Consider the following 21,436-nt stretch of genomic DNA (forward strand, 5'->3'; position numbering starts at 1 on the left):
TTTATTGAATAATACTTCAACAAAATATGAATGTAAGTTCATAAACTCCGTGAAGCACAAGCTCAGGTTTGTCACTAAAATGTCTGTCAAAAAGAACTGTGAAAAGAAATGCAACAATGCAATATTCAGTGTTGACAGCTAGATTTTTTGTGGACATGTTCCATAAATATTGATGTTAAAGATTTTTTTTTTTTTTTGTGAAGAAATGTTTAGAATTAAGTTCATGAATCCAGATGGATCTCTAATACAATCCCCAAAGAGGGCACTTTAAGTTGATTATTACTTCTAGGTGTAGAAATCTTTATTTATAATTGAATCACTTGTTTATTTTTCAACAAGTTTTTAGCTATTTTTATATCTTTTTTTCCCAAATAGTTCAAGAAAGACCACTACAAATTAGCAATATTTTGCACTGTTATACAATTTAATAAATCAGAAACTGATGACATAGTGCTGTATTTTACTTCATCTTTTTTTTTTCAACCAAAAATGCTTTGCTCTGATTAGGGGGTACTTGAATTTAAAAAAATTCACAGGGGGTACATTGCTGAAAAAAGGTTGAGAACCACTGACCTAGTATATACAATAATATAAACCAAGTCATTGTATTTCATTTAGGATTATTTCATAACTTCATTTAAATAAAAATATATTTTTTGTCTTTTTTAGATACAGTCAATAAATAATGTGAACATGTATCATAACATGGAAATCTAAGAGAACGTGTTGTGAATGAGAATGCTTGTGGACCTGGAAATTATTATTTATTTATTTTTACACATTTTTATTTTTAAAAAAAAACAGTTTTTCCAACGTATTCAATTTTAGACGCTTTCTCTTCTTAGTTATTATTTCTCCGGCTGTAGAAAAGACCCGCTCACAGGGTACAGAGGAGGCGTCAGTGCGACACAGTTTGCGTATCGGTCACGTGACCAAAACAGCTCATGATCGGTCACGTGACTTTCTAAAAGCGGTACGCGCACCGACACAGGGTTTCGCATCGGTGTTGCCGGACCCATCACTACTATCTACCTATAACACCTGTAAAAATGAAGCAATGCTACCACGCTAGCAAGCGTTAGCTAGCCGGCTATGAGCCACCAAGCTGCTAACTGTCGCCAAAAGGCACCATTTAAGTTTTTTCCCCCATGGCATCCTGGATCAAGGCTTTCAGCAGCTTTTGGACGTTTGAGGTAGAAACGTAGGAAGCGCCATCATTATGAAAAGTAGCCGGCGAATATTTTGATCCCGTCCGTCCCTCTTCTTCTTCTTCTTCTTCTGGCCCACCAGGTGAATTAGGTGCTATTGGCGGAGTTACAATGCATAGTAGGCTACCGCCACCTACTGCACCGGAGGTGTAACTACAAGCAAAATTCACAGACAGTCCCATTGCTTTTATGAGCGGTCGAGCGAGTCAAAAGCCGAAAAATCCATTTGTGGCGGACGTAATTCTTTCGTGGCGGGCCGCCACAAATAAATGAATGTGTGGGAAACACTGACATTCATATATATACATATATACATACACACACACACACACACACACACACACACACACACACACACACACACATATATATATATATATATATATATATATATATATATGTGTGTGTGTGTACATATATACACACATTCCTATATATACATATATACATACACACACACACACACATATATATATACACACACACACACACACACACACACACATATAAACATTTATCTACATATATGTATATATATATACACATACGCACACCGACACATATACATACATATATACATACATACATACATACATACATATACACATTTATATTCATATACAGCCTGTATGTGTATACATATAAATATATATATACACACACTTGTATACATGTAGATACATATATACACACATATACAGTGCATATAGACATATACATTGATACAAATGAATATATATATATATATATGTACACCTAAATATATATATACATATATACGCCCCGGGACCCCAAAAAGGGAATAAGCGGTAGAAAATGGATGGATGGACAAATATATGTACATATATAAATATATGTACACACATACATATATAAATATATGTACATATATAAAAAAAATATATATACACACACACACAGACACAGATACATATATATATATATATATACATATAAACATATACACATTTATATACATATATACGCATTTGTATATATATACACATTCGCACACAAACACATATAGACATATATATACACATATATATATATATATACATATATATATATATATATATATAAACAAATATATACACACATATACAGTACATATATATACATATGTACATATATATTCATATATACATATATATATATACATATATATAAATACACACACACATATATATATATATAAACATATACACATTTGTATATATATATATATATACACACACACACACACACACACACACACACACACACACACACACACACACACACACACCAGTTAAAAGACATGACAAATACTGTTTATTTAACAACTTTTAATGTTTATTTTACACATTGGCACACATCATATTCGTTTTTACATAATACAACAGATTGTAATTTAATCCCAAATAGACTGCTTGTGTTGCTGCCGAATGTTTTTATCACAGATATTGCATCTTCCTCTTTGTGTGAGCTGTAAACTGCAAAAAAATATATTTCTACAATCCGAGTATTTACATTATATACTTTTGTACACTTATATTATCTACACTGCCTCACCCCTCATTTTCTCTTATTATATTTAAAATTATCCTGTTTTATCTTCTTGAGCTACGTCACATAAAAAAGGTTAACACTTTCTCCGATGAATATTACACCCTCTGAGCTTTAGTTGCCCAACGTTTGGTAAAAAACAAAGTACATGATGAAAAATAACAATAATGAGAATGTATCTGTCTGTGTTACTGCTGTTCTTAGCATCACTAACTCATGAGGGAATCTGGCATCATACACACAGCAAATCATCACTTTTTAGCTGACTTCTCACACGTGACATTACACTTCTTTGATTTATTGTGAAGGACTAACATGCAAGAATGAGGCTGCTAACAATGCAGGTAATAATGCTATTTAGTCAAATGTGCAAAAGCAGCACTAAAATCCAGCAGTGAGCGGTTTATCATCTAAATTCCACCTGATGTTGTTTAAAGTGCTGCCTGTGTACTGAGGTTCAAATTTTCCTCAAAGAATACATCAAATTATTTTAAATCGTGGAGACCAGATCTAAATATTCATTGGTGCTTGATATCAACGCTATACACAATCTCGCTACCATGTATACACACAAAACATGTAACGTGGGCAACTACTTTACAGATAGTTTGGTTGTCTATTCGCAGTCGTACATATATTTTTTCTCTAGTGTGATTTGTCATGTGTCTTACTAAATCGGTCTTCTTAGTATGTTTCACAAACATTGTGTTTTTTCTGCCTTATGTTTCATTATGTGTCGAGTCAAACCGCGTCTGTTAAGGAAGCTTTCGTTACAAACTGAGCAACGAAATGGTCTTTCTCCTGTATGTAATCTCATGTGTACAATCAAATTGTTCTTTTGAGAAAAGCTTTTACCGCAAACTGAACAGTTAAATGGTTTTTCTCCAGTGTGGGTTCTCATGTGTCCAGCCAAATGGCCCCTTTGAGAGAAGGTTTTACAACAAAGAGAACAATTAAACGGTCTCTCTCCTGTATGCGTCCTCATGTGTACAGTCAAAGGTTTTTGTAGATAGAAGCTTTTCCCACAAACTGAACAATTAAATGGTTTTTCACCTGTGTGTGTTCTAATGTGTTGCGTCAAACTGCTCTTTTGAGAAAAGCTTTTACCGCAAACTGAACAATTAAATGGTTTTTCACCTGTGTGCGTTCTCATGTGTTCAGTCAAACGTCTCTTTTTAGCACATATTTTGCCACAAACTGAGCAGGTCAAACATGTTCTAGCGGTCTTCTTTTTAGAGCAGTCAGAGTGTTTGTTCTCAGAGTGAGTCCACATATCGTCTTCACAGTCTGTATCGCTGCTCAAAGGTTCGTCAACCTCTTCTTCAGCCTCACTATCTGATAGTGGAGCTAAGAGGTTGTCTACTTGTGGTTTCTTTTCATCGTCTTCAGTCTTCACAGAGACAACAGTCAGTGGCAACTTGGTAAGATCAGCTTCCTCCGACCCTAAAAGACAGTCTCCCTTCTGAGTGATCCAGAGTTCCCCCTCTTCCTTTATAAGGTCTCCCTCCTGAGTTATCCAGAGTTCCTCCTCTTCTTCTTTAATGTGCGGGGGCTGTGAAGCTTCCTGCTTCAAAGTAAAGTTCACCCCATGTAGCTGAGGCGGAGGTTCTTCTGGATGACCAATCAGCTGCTGGACAGCTGAGAAACACAAACACGTGAGTGTTACATTACGGCAGCCTTTCTAAAATAGTGGGGCGGCGCCACCATGGGGGAGTGGTACAATGCCAGCGGGGGTGCGTTTGACATCGGGGAACATGCTTTTTTTTTGCCGTACCAGAATATGACGAAGCGTAGGGAGCACTTGGCTTCACTGTAACCACGGTGGGAGACGAGGAAAGACCAGTGTGTTGTTTCCTTCAATGTTAATAAGCTTACAATGTTATGCAGAGGTATAGTTATAGCAATTTTATAGACAATGTATACAATATTTATATTCACTGTGGAGAGCATGGTATCAGTGTATAAACGATACTAAAGTAGATGGATAGATTTTTTTATATATTCTTATAATTAAAAAAATATGTTTTGAGTCGTTTTTGTTATGGCAGTAAGTCTCTGGATTAGGGATGTCCCCATCCAGGTTTTTGCACTTCCGATCCGATACCGATATTGTTTTTGCATTTCCGATCCGATACCGATACTGACCGATACTGGCCTATCCGAGCATGTATTAAAGTTTAAAGTTATTTAGCCTACTTAGTTGTCAGAATCATGTTGAAAAGGGTTTTAGTACTCTTGATAACAACTAGCCAGCTGAATTAGGGGAGTTTGAATAATACACAATGGTTGGTAAGAAGAAACTGACCTGTTTATTCAAGGATAAACACAAAATAGACAAAATTATACATGACAAACAGAAATGGCATCATTGGGCGATATGGCCTTTTTTTAATATTGCGATATTTTAAGGCCATATTGCGATACACAATATATATCTCGATATTTTGCCTTAGCCTTGAATGAACACTTGATGCAGATAATCACAGCAGTATGATGATTCTATGTGTTTTGATTGATTGATTGAGACTTTTATTAGTAGGTTGCACACTGAAGTACATATTCCGTACAATTGACCACTAAATGGTAACACCCGAGTTTTTCAACTTGTTTAAGTCGGGGTCCACTTAAATTGATTCATCCATCCATCCATCCATCCATCCATCTTCTTCCGCTTATCCGAGGTCGGGTCGCGGGGGCAGCAGCCTAAGCAGGGAAGCCCAGACTTCCCTCTCCCCAGCCACTTCGTCCAGCTCCTCCCGGTGGATCCCGAGGCGTTCCCAGGCCAGCCGGGAGACATAGTCTTCCCAACGTGTCCTGGGTCTTCCCCGTGGCCTCCTACCGGTCGGACGTGCCCGAAACACCTCCCGAGGGAGGCGTTCGGGTGGCATCCTGACCAGATGCCCGAACCACCTCATCTGGCTCCTCTCGATATGGAGGAGCAGCGGCTTTACTTTGAGCTCCCCCCGGATGGCAGAGCTTCTCACCCTATCTCTAAGGGAGAGCCCCGCCACCCGGCGGAGGAAACTCATTTCGGCCGCTTGTACCCGTGATCTTGTCCTTTCGGTCATGACCCAAAGCTCATGACCATAGGTGAGGATGGGAACGTAGATCGACCGGTAAATCGAGAGCTTTGCCTTCTGGCTCAGCTCCTTCTTCACCACAACGGATCGATACAGCGTCCGCATTACTGAAGATGCCGCACCGATCCGCCTGTCGATCTCACGATCCACTCTTCCCTCACTCGTGAACAAGACTCCGAGGTACTTGAACTCCTCCACTTGGGGCAAGATCTCCTCCCCAACCCGGAGATGGCACTCCACCCTTTTCCGGGCGAGAACCATGGACTCGGATTTGGAGGTGCTGATTCTCATCCCAGTCGCTTCACACTCGGCTGCGAACCGATCCAGTGAGAGCTGAAGATCTTGGCCAGATGAAGCCATCAGGACCACATCATCTGCAAAAAGCAGAGACCTAATCCTGCAGCCACCAAACCAGATACCCTCAACGCCCTGACTGCGCCTAGAAATTCTGTCCATAAAGGTTATGAACAGAATGGGTGACAAAGGGCAGCCCTGGCGGAGTCCAACCCTCACTGGAAACGTGTCCGACTTACTGCCGGCAATGCGGACCAAGCTCTGACACCGATTATACAGGGAGCGAACCGCCACAATAAGACAGTCCGTTACCCCATACTCTCTGAGCACTCCCCACAGGACTTCCCGGGGTACACGGTCGAATGCCTTCTCCAAGTCCACAAAGCACATGTAGACTGGTTGGGCAAACTCCCATGCACCCTCAAGGACCCTGCCGAGAGTATAGAGCTGGTCCACAGTTCCACGACCAGGACGAAAACCACACTGTTCCTCCTGAATCCGAGGTTCGACTATCCGGCGTAGCCTCCTCTCCAGTACACCTGAATAGACCTTACCGGGAAGGCTGAGGAGTGTGATCCCACGATAGTTGGAACACACCCTCCGGTTCCCCTTCTTAAAGAGAGGAACCACCACCCCGGTCTGCCAATCCAGAGGTACCGCCCCCGATGTCCACGCGATGTTGCAGAGTCTTGTCAACCAAGACAGCCCCACAACATCCAGAGCCTTAAGGAACTCCGGGCGGATCTCATCCACCCCCGGGGCCTTGCCACCGAGGAGCTTTTTAACTACCTCGGCAACCTCAGCCCCAGAAATAGGAGAGCCCACCACAGATTCCCCAGGCCCTGCTTCCTCATAGGAAGACGTGCTGGTAGGATTGAGGAGGTCTTCGAAGTATTCTCTCCACCGATCCACAACATCCGCAGTCGAGGTCAACAGAGCACCATCCCCACCATACACGGTGTTGACACTGCACTGCTTCCCCTTCCTGAGGCGGCGGATGGTGGTCCAGAATTGCTTCGAAGCCGTCCGGAAGTCTTTTTCCATGGCCTCACCGAACTCCTCCCATGTCCGAGTTTTTGCCTCCGCGACCGCTGAAGCCGCACACCGCTTGGCCTGTCGGTACCTGTCTGCTGCGTCAGGAGTCCCATGAGCCAAAAGAACCCGATAGGACTCCTTCTTCAGCTTGACGGCATCCCTCACCGCCGGTGTCCACCAACGGGTTCTAGGATTACCGCCACGACAGGCACCAACTACCCTGCGGCCACAGCTCCAATCGGCCGCCCCGACAACAGAGGTACGGAACATCGTCCACTCGGACTCAATGTCCAGCGCCTCCCTCGTGACATGTTCAAAGTTCTTCCGGAGGTGGGAATTGAAACTCTCTCTGACAGGAGACTCTGCTAGACGTTCCCAGCAAACCCTCACAATGCGTTTGGGCCTGCCAGGTCTGTCCGGCATCCTCCCCCACCATCGCAGCCAACTCACCACCAGGTGGTGATCGGTAGAAAGCTCCGCCCCTCTCTTCACCCGAGTGTCCAAAACATGAGGCCGCAAATCCGATGACACAACTACAAAGTCGATCATGGAACTGCGGCCTAGGGTGTCCTGGTGCCAAGTGCACATATGGACACCCTTATGTTTGAACATGGTGTTTGTTATTGACAATCCGTGACGAGCACAAAAGTCCAATAACAAAACACCACTCGGGTTCAGATCCGGGCGGCCATTCTTCCCAATCACGCCTCTCCAGGTTTCACTGTCGTTGCCAACATGAGCGTTGAAGTCCCCCAGTAGAACGAGGGAATCACCCGGGGGAGCACTCTCCAGTACTCCCTCGAGTGAATCCAAAAAGGGTGGGTAATCTGAACTGCCGTTGGGCGCGTAAGCGCAAACAACAGTCAGGACCCGTCCCCCCACCCGAAGGCGGAGGGAGGCTACCCTCTCGTCCACCGGGTTGAACTCCAACGTGCAGGCTTTGAGCCGAGGGGAAACAAGAATTGCCACCCCAGCCCGTCGCCTCTCATTGCTGGCAACGCCAGAGTGGAAGAGAGTCCAGCCCCTGTCAAGAGAACTGGTTCCAGAGCCCTTGCTGTGCGTCGAAGTGAGTCCGACTATATCTAGCCGGAACTTCTCCACCTCACGCACTAGCTCAGGCTCCTTCCCCCCCAGCGAGGTGACGTTCCACGTCCCAAGAGCTAGCTTCTGTAGCCGAGGATCGGACCGCCAAGTGCCCTGCCTTCGGCTTCCGCCCAGCTCACATCGCACCCGACCTCTATGACCCCTGCTATGGGTGGTGAGCCCATTGGAGGGGGGACCCACGTTGCCTCTTCGGGCTGTGCCCGGCCGGGCCCCATGGGGACAGGCCCGGCCACCAGGCGCTCGCCATCGTGCCACACCTCCGGGCCTGGCTCCAGAGGAGGGCCCCGGTGACCCGCGTCCGGGCGAGGGAAATCTGGGTTCCTTGTTCGTGTTCTTCATAGAGGTCTTCGAGCTGCTCTTTGTCTGATCCCTCACCTAGGACCAGTTTGCCTTGGGAGACCCTACCAGGGGGCATAGAAGCCCCCGGAAAACATAAAATTGATTCATGATACAGATATATACTATCAGATATATACTATCATCATAATACAGTCATCACACAAGATAATCACATTGAATTATTTACATTATTTATAATCCAGGGTGTGGAGGGGGGCGCCGGATGTAAGTGTCAAAAAGACAGCCAAAAGAGTTTGATATGAGAATAAATCTAAAGTTAAAATATAGGGTAGAAATGCACCCATTTGCAGGAAATGTAGTCTTGATTTTCAAAATGTTCTTTCAAGGCTTGCATGTCTACATTAAAACATTCTTCTTCATACTGCATTAATATATGCTACTTTTAAACTTTCATGCAGAGAAGGAAATCACAACTAAAAAAATCACTAATTTTTTCATACGGTGTTGATGTGGAAATTTTTGCCTCTGCATTTTGATGGTCTGGACGTGTGGCACCGAATGGAGATAAGCGTCTCGACAGACGTTACAATATTTGAACAATGATGACGAAAACTGTTTTCTCTGTCGTGTCCGTGTGTTGAAAATTGTTATGCGCTTATTTTTTTATTAGATTTTGTGCGTGGCATATAATTGCTATGCGCAGAGGACGCTTGAGCAGTTTGCAATTGCACAGGCGAGCACCTTAGAGGGAGCGTTGGTCACACGGCTGCGCTAGCACCACAGCTAACGTTAGCCATGCTGCTACCTCTCTGCTCGGGGAGGACGTATACGTATGTGACGTATGACGTGACAGTATGTGACGTATGTCGTGACAGTATGTGACGTATGACGTGACAGTATGTGACGTGTGTAAGAAGGTGCACTTGCTGTCTGTGAGAGGGAGACACAGGAAAGAGTGAGAAGAGCCTGCCGTGTAATGCCAGCAGCTAAAAGCAACTGCATGAGAATCCACAGACCTGTGGATGTGTTGAAGATGTGCTGGAAAATGCGGAACGGAAATTAGGGAGCAGCAGAAAAGTGGAATGCATTATTTAAATTGGTGCTTTGGAAAACACGGACCGGAGTTTTTTTTAAACTGGATCTGGATCGGCATTTTCCCATGCCTTGCCGATACGCAATTTTTGGCAAATATCGGATCGGGACATCCCTACTCTGGATACAGGAAGGTGTTGAGGGCAAAACCTACATGATTAAAAAAAGAGCCAATAGTGTTTGCTTTAATTTAGTTAAAATAAATATGTAGCATGCAATACCACACATTTCATATGTCTTCTGATTTACAACAATACCATAGATTTCTAAATTTAATAAAACAAACTTTATATAAATGTCTTATTGTGTTTACTTTAGAGATGACCGATAATATGGGACTTCCTATATTATCGGACGATAAATGCTTTAAAATGTGATATCGGAAATTATCGGTGTCGGTTTCAAAAAGTAAAATGTATGACTTTTTAAAACGCAGCTGTGTACACGGACGTAGGGAGAAGTACAAAGCGCCAATAAACTTTAAAGGCACTGCCTTTGCGTGCCGGCCCAATCACATAATATCTACGGCTTTTCACACACACAAGTGTATGCAAGGCATACTTGGTCAACAGCCATACAGGTCACACTGAGGGTGGCCGTATAAACAACTTTAACACTGTTACAAATATGCGCCACACTGTGAACCCACACCAAACAAGAATGACAAACACATTTCGGGAGAACATCCGCACCGTAACACAACATAAACACAACAGAACAAATACCCAGAACCCCTTGCAGCACTAACTCTTCCGGGATGCTACAATATACAACTCCCGCTACTCCCTACCCCCCCCACTTCAACCCCACCCACCTCTACCTCCTCATGCTCTCTTAGGGAGAGCATGTCCCAAATTCCAAACTGCTGTTTTGAGGCATGTTAAAAAAAATAATGCACTTTGTGAAAGTCAAAGTATAGTATTTCCCATAGTTGTAGTGGGTCTCAAGGAGAGCATGTCCCAAATTCCAAGCTGCTGTTTTGAGGCATGTTTTTAAAAAAAATGCACTTTGTGACTTCAATAATAAATATGGCAGTGCCATGTTGGCATTTTTTTCCATAAATTGAGTTGATTTATTTTGGAAAACCTTGTTACATTGTTTCATGCATCCAGCGGGGTATCACAACAAAATTAGGCATAATAATTGTCATGACTTGGTCCTGGGTGTTTGCTTTTCCGGAATGCAACGGAAAGTTGGCTCGGGCGAGACGGGAATGTAAATACATGATTTATTTAATATATCAAAATAAAGTACAAACGAAAAGCGCGCACAGTGGCGGAGAATAAACTATGAAACCAAAAGACTATAGCATTAATAAACAAAACTTAGTTGGCATGGACTAAAAGGAGCAGCATGAACGATGGACATGAAAACAAGTGTCAGAAATGTGCAGAGCATAATTGTGGGATGTCACCAGAAAGACAAACTGAAAACAATGAACTTAAATACTACAGACATGATTAACGAAAACAGGTGCGTGACTCAAAACGTGAAACAGGTGCGTGACGTGACAGGTGAAAACTAATGGGTTGCTATGGTGACAAACAAGAGTGCACAATGAGTCCAAACGTGGAACAGGTGAAACTAATGGGTAATCATGGAAACAAGACAAGGGAGTGAAAAGCCAGAAACTAAAGAGTCCAATAACTAAACAAAACATGACTAAAACAAAACATGATTACACAGACATGACAATAATGTGTTAATTCCACCACTGTATATATCGGTATCGGTTGATATCGGAATCGGTAATTAAGAGTTGGACAATATCGGAATATCGGCAAAAAAGCCATTATCGGACATCTCTAGTTTACTTTATTTGCATTTTCACTTCTAGAATCGATCGTCAAAGTATTAGATGGGGACTAGAAAGCGGGTCGGCCCCGAAGGCCAAAACAATCGGATGTTGACTGGGACATCTTTCATTTTCTTTACAGCTCTAAAAAAAAAGTGTTATTTTGAAAGATGGACACAAACCCACCCTTCAACCAGGGAGAAGAACGACAACCACCGAATGAGAAAACCAAACCCAAAAAAACATGTCCTGCTGTGTACCAGACTTGGCCGCTTGGCAACTATCGCCTGACCGCAGTACTGTCAGTTGGCACCACTTCGAAGAGAACTCCGCTTTAGAGTTCTGGCTGACATGTTTTTTACCTTGTTCTTTCCTCTTTTACTCAAACGGGATGAGTGACAGTGAATCTTGCTTACTGGGTCTTACGCACACATACAGTACAGGCCAAAAGTTTGGACACACCTTCCCATTCAATGTGTTTTCTTTATTTTCACGACTATTTACATTGTAGATTGTCACATCACAACTATGAATGAACACATGTGGAGTTATGTACTTAACAAAAAAAGGTGAAATAACTGAAAACATGTTTTATATTCTAGTTTCTTCAAAATAGCCACCCTTTGCTCTGATTAATTTTCCGCACACTCTTGGCATTGTCTCGATGAGCTTCAAGAGGTAGTCACCTGAAATAGCTTTCACTTCACAGGTGTGCTTGAAGCTCATGGAGAGAATGCCAAGAGTGTGCAAAGCAGTAATAAGAGCAAAGGGTGGCTATTTTGAAGAAACTAGAATATAAAATATGTTTTCAGTTATTTCACCTTTTTTTTGTTAAAGGGGAACATTATCACAATTTCAGAAGGGTTAAAACCATTAAAAATCAGTTCCCAGTGGCTTATTATATTTTTCGAAGTTTTTTTCAAAATTTTACCCATCACGCAATATCCCTAAAAAAAGCTTCAAAGTGCCTGATTTTAACCATCGTTATATACACACCCGTCCATTTTCCTGTGACGTCACATAGTGAAGCCAACACAAACAAACATGGCGGAAAGAACAGCAAGCTATAGCGACATTAGCTCGGATTCAGACTCGGATTTCAGCGGCTTAAGCGATTCAACAGATTACGAATGTATTGAAACGGATGGTTGTAGTGTGGAGGCAGGTAGCGAAAACGAAATTGAAGAAGAAACTGAAGCTATTGAGCCATATCGGTTTGAACCGTATGCAAGCGAAACCGACGAAAACGACACGACAGCCAGCGACACGGGAGAAAGCGAGGACGAATTCGGCGATCGCCTTCTAACCAACGATTGGTATGTGTTTGTTTGGCATTAAAGGAAACTAACAACTATGAACTAGGTTTACAGCATATGAAATACATTTGGCAACAACATGCACTTTGAGAGTGCAGACAGCCCAATTTTCATCAATTAATATATTCTGTAGACATACCCTCATGTCAGCAGGCCAGGGAAGCTAGGGTCAATATTCTTCTCTTGATCATCTTTGGGACGGTGTGAGCCAAGACATCCAGGGGGTTTAGCTCGCTCGTCTGCGGGAACAAACTGCCGCCATTGCTTGCCCTGCTACCGAGGTCCTTTGTCCCTGAATTGCTCACACACTCCGGCAGATTCAATGGGGGTCTGGCGGCAGATTTCTTTGACTTTATGGTTGGAAATGCATCTGCTTTGAGTGTCGCAGGAAATCCACACATTCTTGCCATCTCTGTCGTAGCATAGCTTTCGTCGGTAAAGTGTGCGGAACCAACGTCCAATTTCTTGCCACTTTGGCATCTTTGGGCCACTGGTGCAACTTGAATCCGTCCCTGTTCGTGTTGTTACACCCTCCGACAACACACCGACGAGGCATGATGTCTCCAAGGTACGGAAAACAGTCGAAAAAACGGAAAATAACAGAGCTGATTTGACTCGGTGTTTGAGAAAATGGCGGATTGCTTCCCGATGCGACGTCACGTTGTGACGTCATCGCTCCCGGAGCGAATATTAGAAAGGTGTTTAATTCGCCAAAATTCACCCATTTAGAGTTCGGAAATCGGTTAAAAAAATATATGGTCTTTTTTCTGCAACATCAAGGTATATATTGACGCTTACATAGGTCTGGTGATAATGTTCCCCTTTAAGTACATAACTCCACATGTGTTCATTCATAGTTCTGATGTGACAATCTACAATGTAAATAGTCATGAAAACAAAGAAAAGTCATTGAATGAGGAGAAGGTGTGTCCAAACTTTTGGCCTGTACTGTACGTGCCGGTTGCTGTCAACTCTCACCTCTACGGTCCGCTACTCAAAGAGGTCTGTGTGCAACATAAAGAAGAATTGAGTTCCTATTGCAACACAACGGAGAAGGAAACCCTACAGTGGTCCAAGTATATGCTGCACAATATTGCTATATTGTTTCCTAAAACTACGTTGTTGTTTGTGGTACATTCTATTGTATTTAGGGATGTCCCGATCCAGGTTTTTGCACTTCCGATCCGATACCGATATTGTTTTTGCACTTCCGATCCGATACCGATATTGTTTTTGCACTTCCGATCCGATACCGATACTGACCGATACTGGCCTATCCGAGCATGTATTAAAGTTTAAAGTTATTTAGCCTACTTAGTTGTCAGAATCATGTTGAAAAGGGTTTTAGTACTCTTGATAACAACTAGCCAGCTGAATTAGGGGAGTTTGAATAATACACAATGGTTGGTAACAAGAAACTGACCTGTTTATTCAAGGATAAACACAAAATAGACAAAATTATACATGACAAACAGAATGGCATCATTGAACTAGGGCTGGGGGATATGGCCTTTTTTAAAAATTGCGATATATTTAGGCCATGTCACGATACACCATATATATGTGGATATTTTGCCTTAGCCTTGAATGAACACTTGATGCATATAATCACAGCAGTATGATGATTCTATGTGTCTACGTTAAAACATTCTTCTTCATACTGCATTAATATATGTTACTTTTAAACTTTCATGCAGAGAAGGAAATCACAACTAAAAAAATCATTATTTTTTTCGTACGGTGTTGATCTAGAAATGTTTGCCTCTGCATTTTGATGGTGTGGGCGTGTGGCACCGAACGGAGATAAGCGTCTCGGCAGACGTTACAATATTTGAACAATGATGACGAAAAATGTTTTCTCTGTCGTGTCCGTGTGTCGAAAATTGTTATGCGCTTATTTTTTTTATTTGCTTTTGTGCGTGGCATAGAATTGCCGTGCGCAATTGCACAGGCGCGCACCTTAGCGGCTGCGCTAGCATCACAGCTAACGTTAGCCATGCTGCTACCTCTCTGCTCGGGGAGGGCGTATACGTATGTGACGTATGACGTGACAGTATGTGACGTATGACGCGACAGTATGTCACGTATGACGTGACAGTATGTGACGTGTGACGTGACAGTATGTGACGTATGACGCGACAGTATGTGACGTATGACGTGACAGTATGTGACGTGTGACGTGACAGTATGTGACGTGTGACGTGACAGTATGTGACGTGTGACGTGACAGTATGTGACGTGTGTAAGAAGGTGCGCTCGCTGTCTGTGAGAGGGAGACACAGGAAAGAGTGAGAAGAGCCTGTCGTGTAATGCTAGCAGCTAAAAGCAACTCTGTGAGAATCCACAGACCTGTGGATGTGTTGAAGGTGTGCTGGAAAATGCGAAACGGAAATTAGGGAGCTGCAGAAAAGTGGAATGTATTATTTAAATCATGCGTTGGAAACACGGACCGGAGCTTTTTTTAAAAACTGGATCTGGATCGGCATTTTCCCATGTCTTGCCGATACGCATTTTTTGGCAAATATCGGATCGGGACATCCCTAATTGTATTTATACAATATTTCTTATCTGAAAGTTGGTTTTTCAAGGCATGATGCATGTTCAAACTGTGCTGCTTTGAGACGGCCAAAGCCAGTAGAAATTGATTTGATTTCATTTTAACTGAAGGGACTGATTTGTGATGCGAGTATTTTGAATGATGAGCTCTGTCATAAAACCAATTGAGCCCTTTAGTTGAGGCACTACATTGTTGTATTCATGTGTAACTATGATGATGTGTTTTGTGTTCATATTTTTGGCTGTCTGGAAAAAACTTCCTTGGTTTTACATTATTTCTTACACAGAATTCTTTATTTTTTTATTCGTTTTTGAACACATCGCTTGGAAGACCACTGTCTATGTCAATTCGATTTTTGCAGACATTGGCTATGATCTAACCCCAAAAATGTAATTTACTTTCGTAACTTTGTTTACTTAATGAGCTGTGACACTCATGGAGAACTTCCCAATCCAAAGTTGACAGTAATCCTATTATTCTTGTTCTTTATTACCTCTGCACGTTGATGCAGACATCTGAAATTGAGTTTATTTTGAACATGCAAGCATACATACTTAGACTTAGACTTCCTTTTTATTGTCATTCAAATTTGAACTTTACAGCACAGATAAGAACGGAATTTCGTTACATAAGCTCATGGTAGTGCAGGATAAAAAAGCAATAAGGTGCATATATAAATAAATAAATAGGTTACTGTACAGATAAATATATTGCACTTTTTCACATGCATCCACGTTTATGGATGTATGTTATATTGTCTTTTTTATTCCAGCGAGTTCCAGCGAGTTAATCCATTTTAGGGAGTTTTGATGGGATAATTATGATGCGATACAACATGTTACATCACAATTTCCAGTTTCTCTTTTCATCATGTTCGAAAGGGAGCAGGAAGAAGCAGAGCTTATTTAATCATACCCCTTTTCTTTTACATAACAGTTGCTAAAACTATTTTTCACTGCCTGTTCTCAGTTTATTCACAATATACTCCATAAGTAATCACAATATAAATAAATAAATACTACTCAGTGAAGTAAGTTACATTTCATATGGTGAGGTGAGTAAGATTATTTTGAAAATGAACGGATGGATGGATGAAATAAATCCAGAATGTTTATCGTGGTTCTTCGTCTTTGTACTTTGTAAACACTTTAAGTTTGAAGAGTTTCTTGAAGTGGATCATATTAGTACATTGTTTGATTGCTTTGCTTAATCCATTCCATCATTTAATTCCACATACTGATATACTGAAGGTCTTGGTCCAGCAAGCAGGATGTTCTTACAATATACAATCATACCATTAGATTTTTGTCTTAATAAGTATTACATTTTTTCAATATATTGCAACATATGTGTAGCATTATATATAACATGCAAATAATTTCCATTTTTTGGGGGAACTTTGACCTTATGAGTTGTGACACATGTGGAGAACTTCCCAATAATCAAAAGTTGACAGAAATTAAATTATACTTGTTCTTTATTACCTCCAATCCTCTGCACGTTGATGTAGACATGTGGTCCAGTCATCTACGTTGCTGCTTCTTGATCTTAGCGCTGCTTTCGATACCGTCGATCATAAAATTTTATTAGAGCGTATCAAAACATGTATTGGTATGTCAGACTTAGCTTTGTCGTGGTTTAACTCTTATCTTACTGACAGGATGCAGTGAGTCTCCCATAACAATGTGACCTCGGACTACCGTATTTTCCGCACCATAAGCCGCCCTGGGTTATAAGCCGCGCCTTCAATGAACGGCATATTTCAAAACTTTGTCCACCTATAAGCCGCCCCGTGTTATAAGCCGCATCTAACTGCGCTAAAGGGAATTTCAAAAAAACAGTCAGATAGGTCAGTCAAACTTTAATAATATATTAAAAACCAGCGTGATGTGGGCGCGCATGGAGTTGTATATCAACATGGACGGAGCTGCGTGAAAAAAGCCACCCGGCCTCTTCGCGTAAACTTCCCTTAACCACTCGCTCATCTTTTCTTCATCCATCCATCCCTTCGAGTTAGCTTTTATGATGACGCCGGCTGGAAAGGTCTCTTTTGGCAAGGTCTTCCTTTTGAATATCCCCATGGGTGGAAGTTTCTAGCCATTAGCATGGCAAGCTAGAACCACAGTGAAGGATGACTTCTCATTCCCTGTGGTGCGAATATTCACCGTACGTGCTCCCGTTGTATCCACAGTGCGGTTCACAGGAATATCAAAAGTCAGGGGAACCTCGTCCATGTTGATAATGTTCTCTGGCCGGATCTTTTTTTCAGCTATCTTGTTTTTACAATATGCACGGAAAGTAGCCAGCTTTTCTTGAAAGTCTTTACAGTTGCTGTGAAATAGTAGTCCGTGTGTGGATGGAGAGATTGCGTCTTTTCATGAACCGGAAACCTGTCGCTTAGTAGGAGCCATTTTGTGGTCTTTACAGATGTAAACACACAAAGGAAATGAAACGTAATATCCGCGCGCTTCTTCTTCTTCTACGGGGGCGGGTGGTTGCTTACAGTAGAAGAAGAAGCGCTTCCTCTTCTATGGGGGCGGGTGCTTACCTTGGCGGTTGCTTGCCGTAGAAGAAGAAGCACTTCCTCTTCTACGGGGAAAAAAGATGGCGGCTGTTTACCGTAGTTGCGAGACCTAAACTTTATGAAAATGAATCTTAATATTAATCCATATATAAAGCGCACCGGGTTATAAGCCGCACTGTCAGCTTTTGAGTAAATTTGTGGTTTTTAGGTGCGGCTAATAGTGCGGAAAATACGGTATGTTAAAGTAACGTGCGCAGTCCCCCAGGGTTCGGTTCTTGGCCCTGCACTCCTTAGTATTTACATGCTGCCGCTAGGCGACATCATACGCAAATACGGTGTTAGCTTTCATTGTTATGCTGATGACACCCAACTCTACATGCCCCTAAAGCTGACCAACACGCCGGATTGTAGTCAGCTGGAGGCGTGTCTTAATGAAATTAAACAATGGATGTCCGCTAACTTTTTGCAACTCAACGCCAAGAAAACGGAAATGCTGATTATCAGTCCTGCTAAACACCAACATTTATTTAATAATACCACCTTAACATTTGACAACCAAACAATTACACAAGGTGACTCGGCAAAGAATCTGGGTATTATCTTCCACCCAACTCTCTCCTTTGAGTCACACATTAAGAGTGTTACTAAAACGGCCTTCTTTCATCTCTGTAATATCGCTAAAATTCGTTCTATTTTATCCACTAGCGACACTGAGATCATTATTCATGCGTTCGTTACGTCTCGTCTCCAATACTATAACATATTATTTTCGGGTCTCCCTATGTCTAACATTGAAAGATTACAATTGGTACAAAATGCGGCTGCTAGACTTTTGACAAGAACAAGAAAGTTTGATCATATTACGCCTATACTGGCTCACCTGCACTGGCTTCCTGTGCACTTAAGATGCGACTTTAAGGTTTTACTACTTACGTATAAAATACTACACGGTCTAGCTCCAGTCTCCCGGCTGTCCTGGAAACGCCTCGGGATCCCCCGGGAGGAGCTGGACGAAGTGGCTGGGGAGAGGGAAGTCTGGGCTTCCCTGCTTAGGCTGCTGCCCCCGTGACCCGACCTCGGATAAGCGGAAGAAGATGGATGGATGGATGGATGGATGGTCTAGCTCCAGCCTATCTTGCCGATTGTATTGTACCATATGTCCCGGCAAGAAATCTGGGTTCCAAGAACTCCGGCTTATTAGTGATTCCCAGAACCCCAAAAAAAGTCTGCGGGCTATAGAGCGTTTTCTATTCGGGCTCCAGTACTATGGAATGCTCTCCCGGTAACAGTTAGAGATGCTACCTCAGTAGAAGCATTTAAGTCCCATCTTAAAACTCATTTGTATACTCTAGCCTTTAAATAGCCCCCCTTTTTTAGACCAGTTGATCTGCCGTTTCTTTTCTTTTCTCCTCTACTCCCCCCTATCCCTTGTGGAGGGGGAGACACACAGGTCCGGTGGCCATGGATGAAGTGCTGGCTGTCCAGAGTCGGGACCCGGGGTGGACCGCTCGCCTGTGCATCGGTTGGGAACATCTCTGCGCTGCTGACCCGTTCCCGCTCGGGATGGTTTCCTGCTGACCCCACTATGGACTGGACTCTTACTGTTTTGTTGGATCCACTATGGACTGGACTCTCACAATATTATGTTAGACCCACTCGACATCCATTGCATTCGGTCTCCCCTGGGGGGGGGGGTTACCCACATGTGCGGTCCTCTCCAAGGTTTCTCATAGTCATTCACATCGACGTCCCACTGGGGTGAGTTTTCCTTGCCCTTATGTGGGCTCTGTACCGAGGATGTTGTTGTGGCTTGTGCAGCCCTTTGAGACACTTGTGATTTAGGGCTATATAAATAAACATTGATTGATTGATTGATTCTCTTCACACACTGCACATCTCTTAATCTTCCCCAACATCTCTTCTTTCACATCATTCTTTTCTTTACACAAGCGCTTGTTTTGCTCTTCCACTTTCTTCATTTGACTTTTGCATTCTTTCATCTCCTCTGATGTGAACTCCACTGCCTTCTTCAAGCTAACAATCATGGCGGCTCTTTCTTTACATTCAAATCGGCTAATTTCTCATCAACACTCATTCCAGGGCTTGAAGTAACTTTAAAATGACGAAACGTCAACTCACTCACCTTCATCTTTCGACTTTATCTCCGTTGGTGATTTGCTGGAAGTTGATTCTCTTTCAGTTTCTCTTTTACATGACGTCGCCATCTTAGCATAGCAGTAGTCGTCCATCTTCTATCACGTCCTTAATCATCATTTCACATAACACTCCATCGCTCCCAACTAAAAAATGTTTATCTTGGACTTTAGAAAAGACGAATGTTTGAGAATCTATATCGCTGTTTGATGGTAAATCGAAACTTCTCCGGAAAGCCGAAGCCGTTCAGTCCGCCATGAAGGTCTTGGAGCTGCCCGATCCGTTTGCCCATGCGCCAAAAGAAAGCCACTCCCATTTCCGACATTATTTTTCAAAATAAATGTATACTATATAGTGATAACCTCAATTGGTCGACAACTACAATTTACAAATGTCGACGCTTACCCTTACCTTAATAAGAATGGACGGAAATTGCCTTTTCTCATTTGGGTCAAGTCAAAGGATTTGGTGTCACAAATCCGTCTTTTTACGAAAATGTCTGTGATGAGGTGGCGACTTGTCCAGGGTTTACCCCGCCTACCGCCCAGATACAGCTGAGATAGGCTCCAGCACCCCCGAAAGGGACAAGCGGTAGGAAATGGATGGATGGATGGTACGAAAATAATAATATGTATCAATAAAGTACTGTAACCTTTCTTACTAAATGTATTCTTTCTTTCTATTTTGGTAGAAATAAAATATGTGTACGCCATGTTATCGCAAATTGTTAACCTAAATATTGTCTAGTTATGCAAAAATATATTATCAAACATTCAAACCATTTTTAAATAGAAATAAATTGAATATATTATCAAACATTCAAACCATTTTTTATTTTTTTTTATTTTCCATCCATCCATCCATCTTCTTCCGCTTATCCGAGGGCGGGTCGCGGGGGCAGCAGCCTAAGCAGGGAAGCCCAGACTTTCCTCTCCCCAGCCACTTCGTCCAGATCCCGAGGCGTTCCCAGGCCAGCCGGGAGACATAGTCTTCCCAACGTGTCCTGGGTCTTCCCCGTGGCCTCCTACCGGTTGGACATGCCCTAAACACCTCCCTAGGGAGGCGTTCGGGTGGCATCCTGACCAGATGCCCGAACAACCTCATCTGACTCCTCTCCATGTGGAGGAGCAGCGGCTTTACTTTGAGCTCCGCCCGGATGACAGAGCTTCTCACCCTATCTCTAAGGGAGAGACCCGCAATCCGGCGGAGGAAACTCATTTCGGCCGCTTGTACCCGTGATCTTGTCCTTTCGGTAATAACCCAAAGCTCATGACCATAGGTGAGGATGAGAACGTAGATTGACCGGTAAATTGAGAGCTTTGCCTTCCGGCTCAGCTCCTTCTTCACCACAACGGATCGATACAGCGTCCGCATTACTGAAGACGCCGCACCGATCCACCTGTCGATCTCACGATCCACTGTTCCCCCA

General features: G+C 42.7%; 1 protein-coding gene across 1 annotated transcript; it reads right to left on the reverse strand.

The window, feature by feature from the left end:
- Window positions 1-2,552: 2,552 nt before the first annotated feature.
- Window positions 2,553-20,312, reverse strand: LOC133619241 (uncharacterized). Its single transcript, XM_061980182.2, has 2 exons — window positions 19,997-20,312; window positions 2,553-4,394 (listed from the first exon to the last, which is right to left on the reverse strand). The coding sequence occupies exons 1-2, from the start codon at window positions 20,100-20,102 to the stop codon at window positions 3,451-3,453; spliced, it is 1,050 nt and encodes a 349-aa protein (XP_061836166.2). The 5' UTR covers window positions 20,103-20,312; the 3' UTR covers window positions 2,553-3,450.
- Window positions 20,313-21,436: the final 1,124 nt, after the last annotated feature.

This window comes from Nerophis lumbriciformis, linkage group LG20 (assembly GCF_033978685.3).
Source record: "Nerophis lumbriciformis linkage group LG20, RoL_Nlum_v2.1, whole genome shotgun sequence".
In the NCBI taxonomy this organism is placed as follows: domain Eukaryota; kingdom Metazoa; phylum Chordata; class Actinopteri; order Syngnathiformes; family Syngnathidae; genus Nerophis; species Nerophis lumbriciformis.

Coding starts and splice junctions, on each gene's coding strand:
- LOC133619241 (XM_061980182.2), bottom strand. CDS start 20,102: ATGGACGACTACTGCTATGCTAAGATGGCGACGTCATGTAAAAGAGAA. Junction 4,395..19,996: donor GATAAAGTCGAAAGATGAAG/GTGAGTGAGTTG, acceptor TGTGTTTCTCAG/CTGTCCAGCAGCTGATTGGT.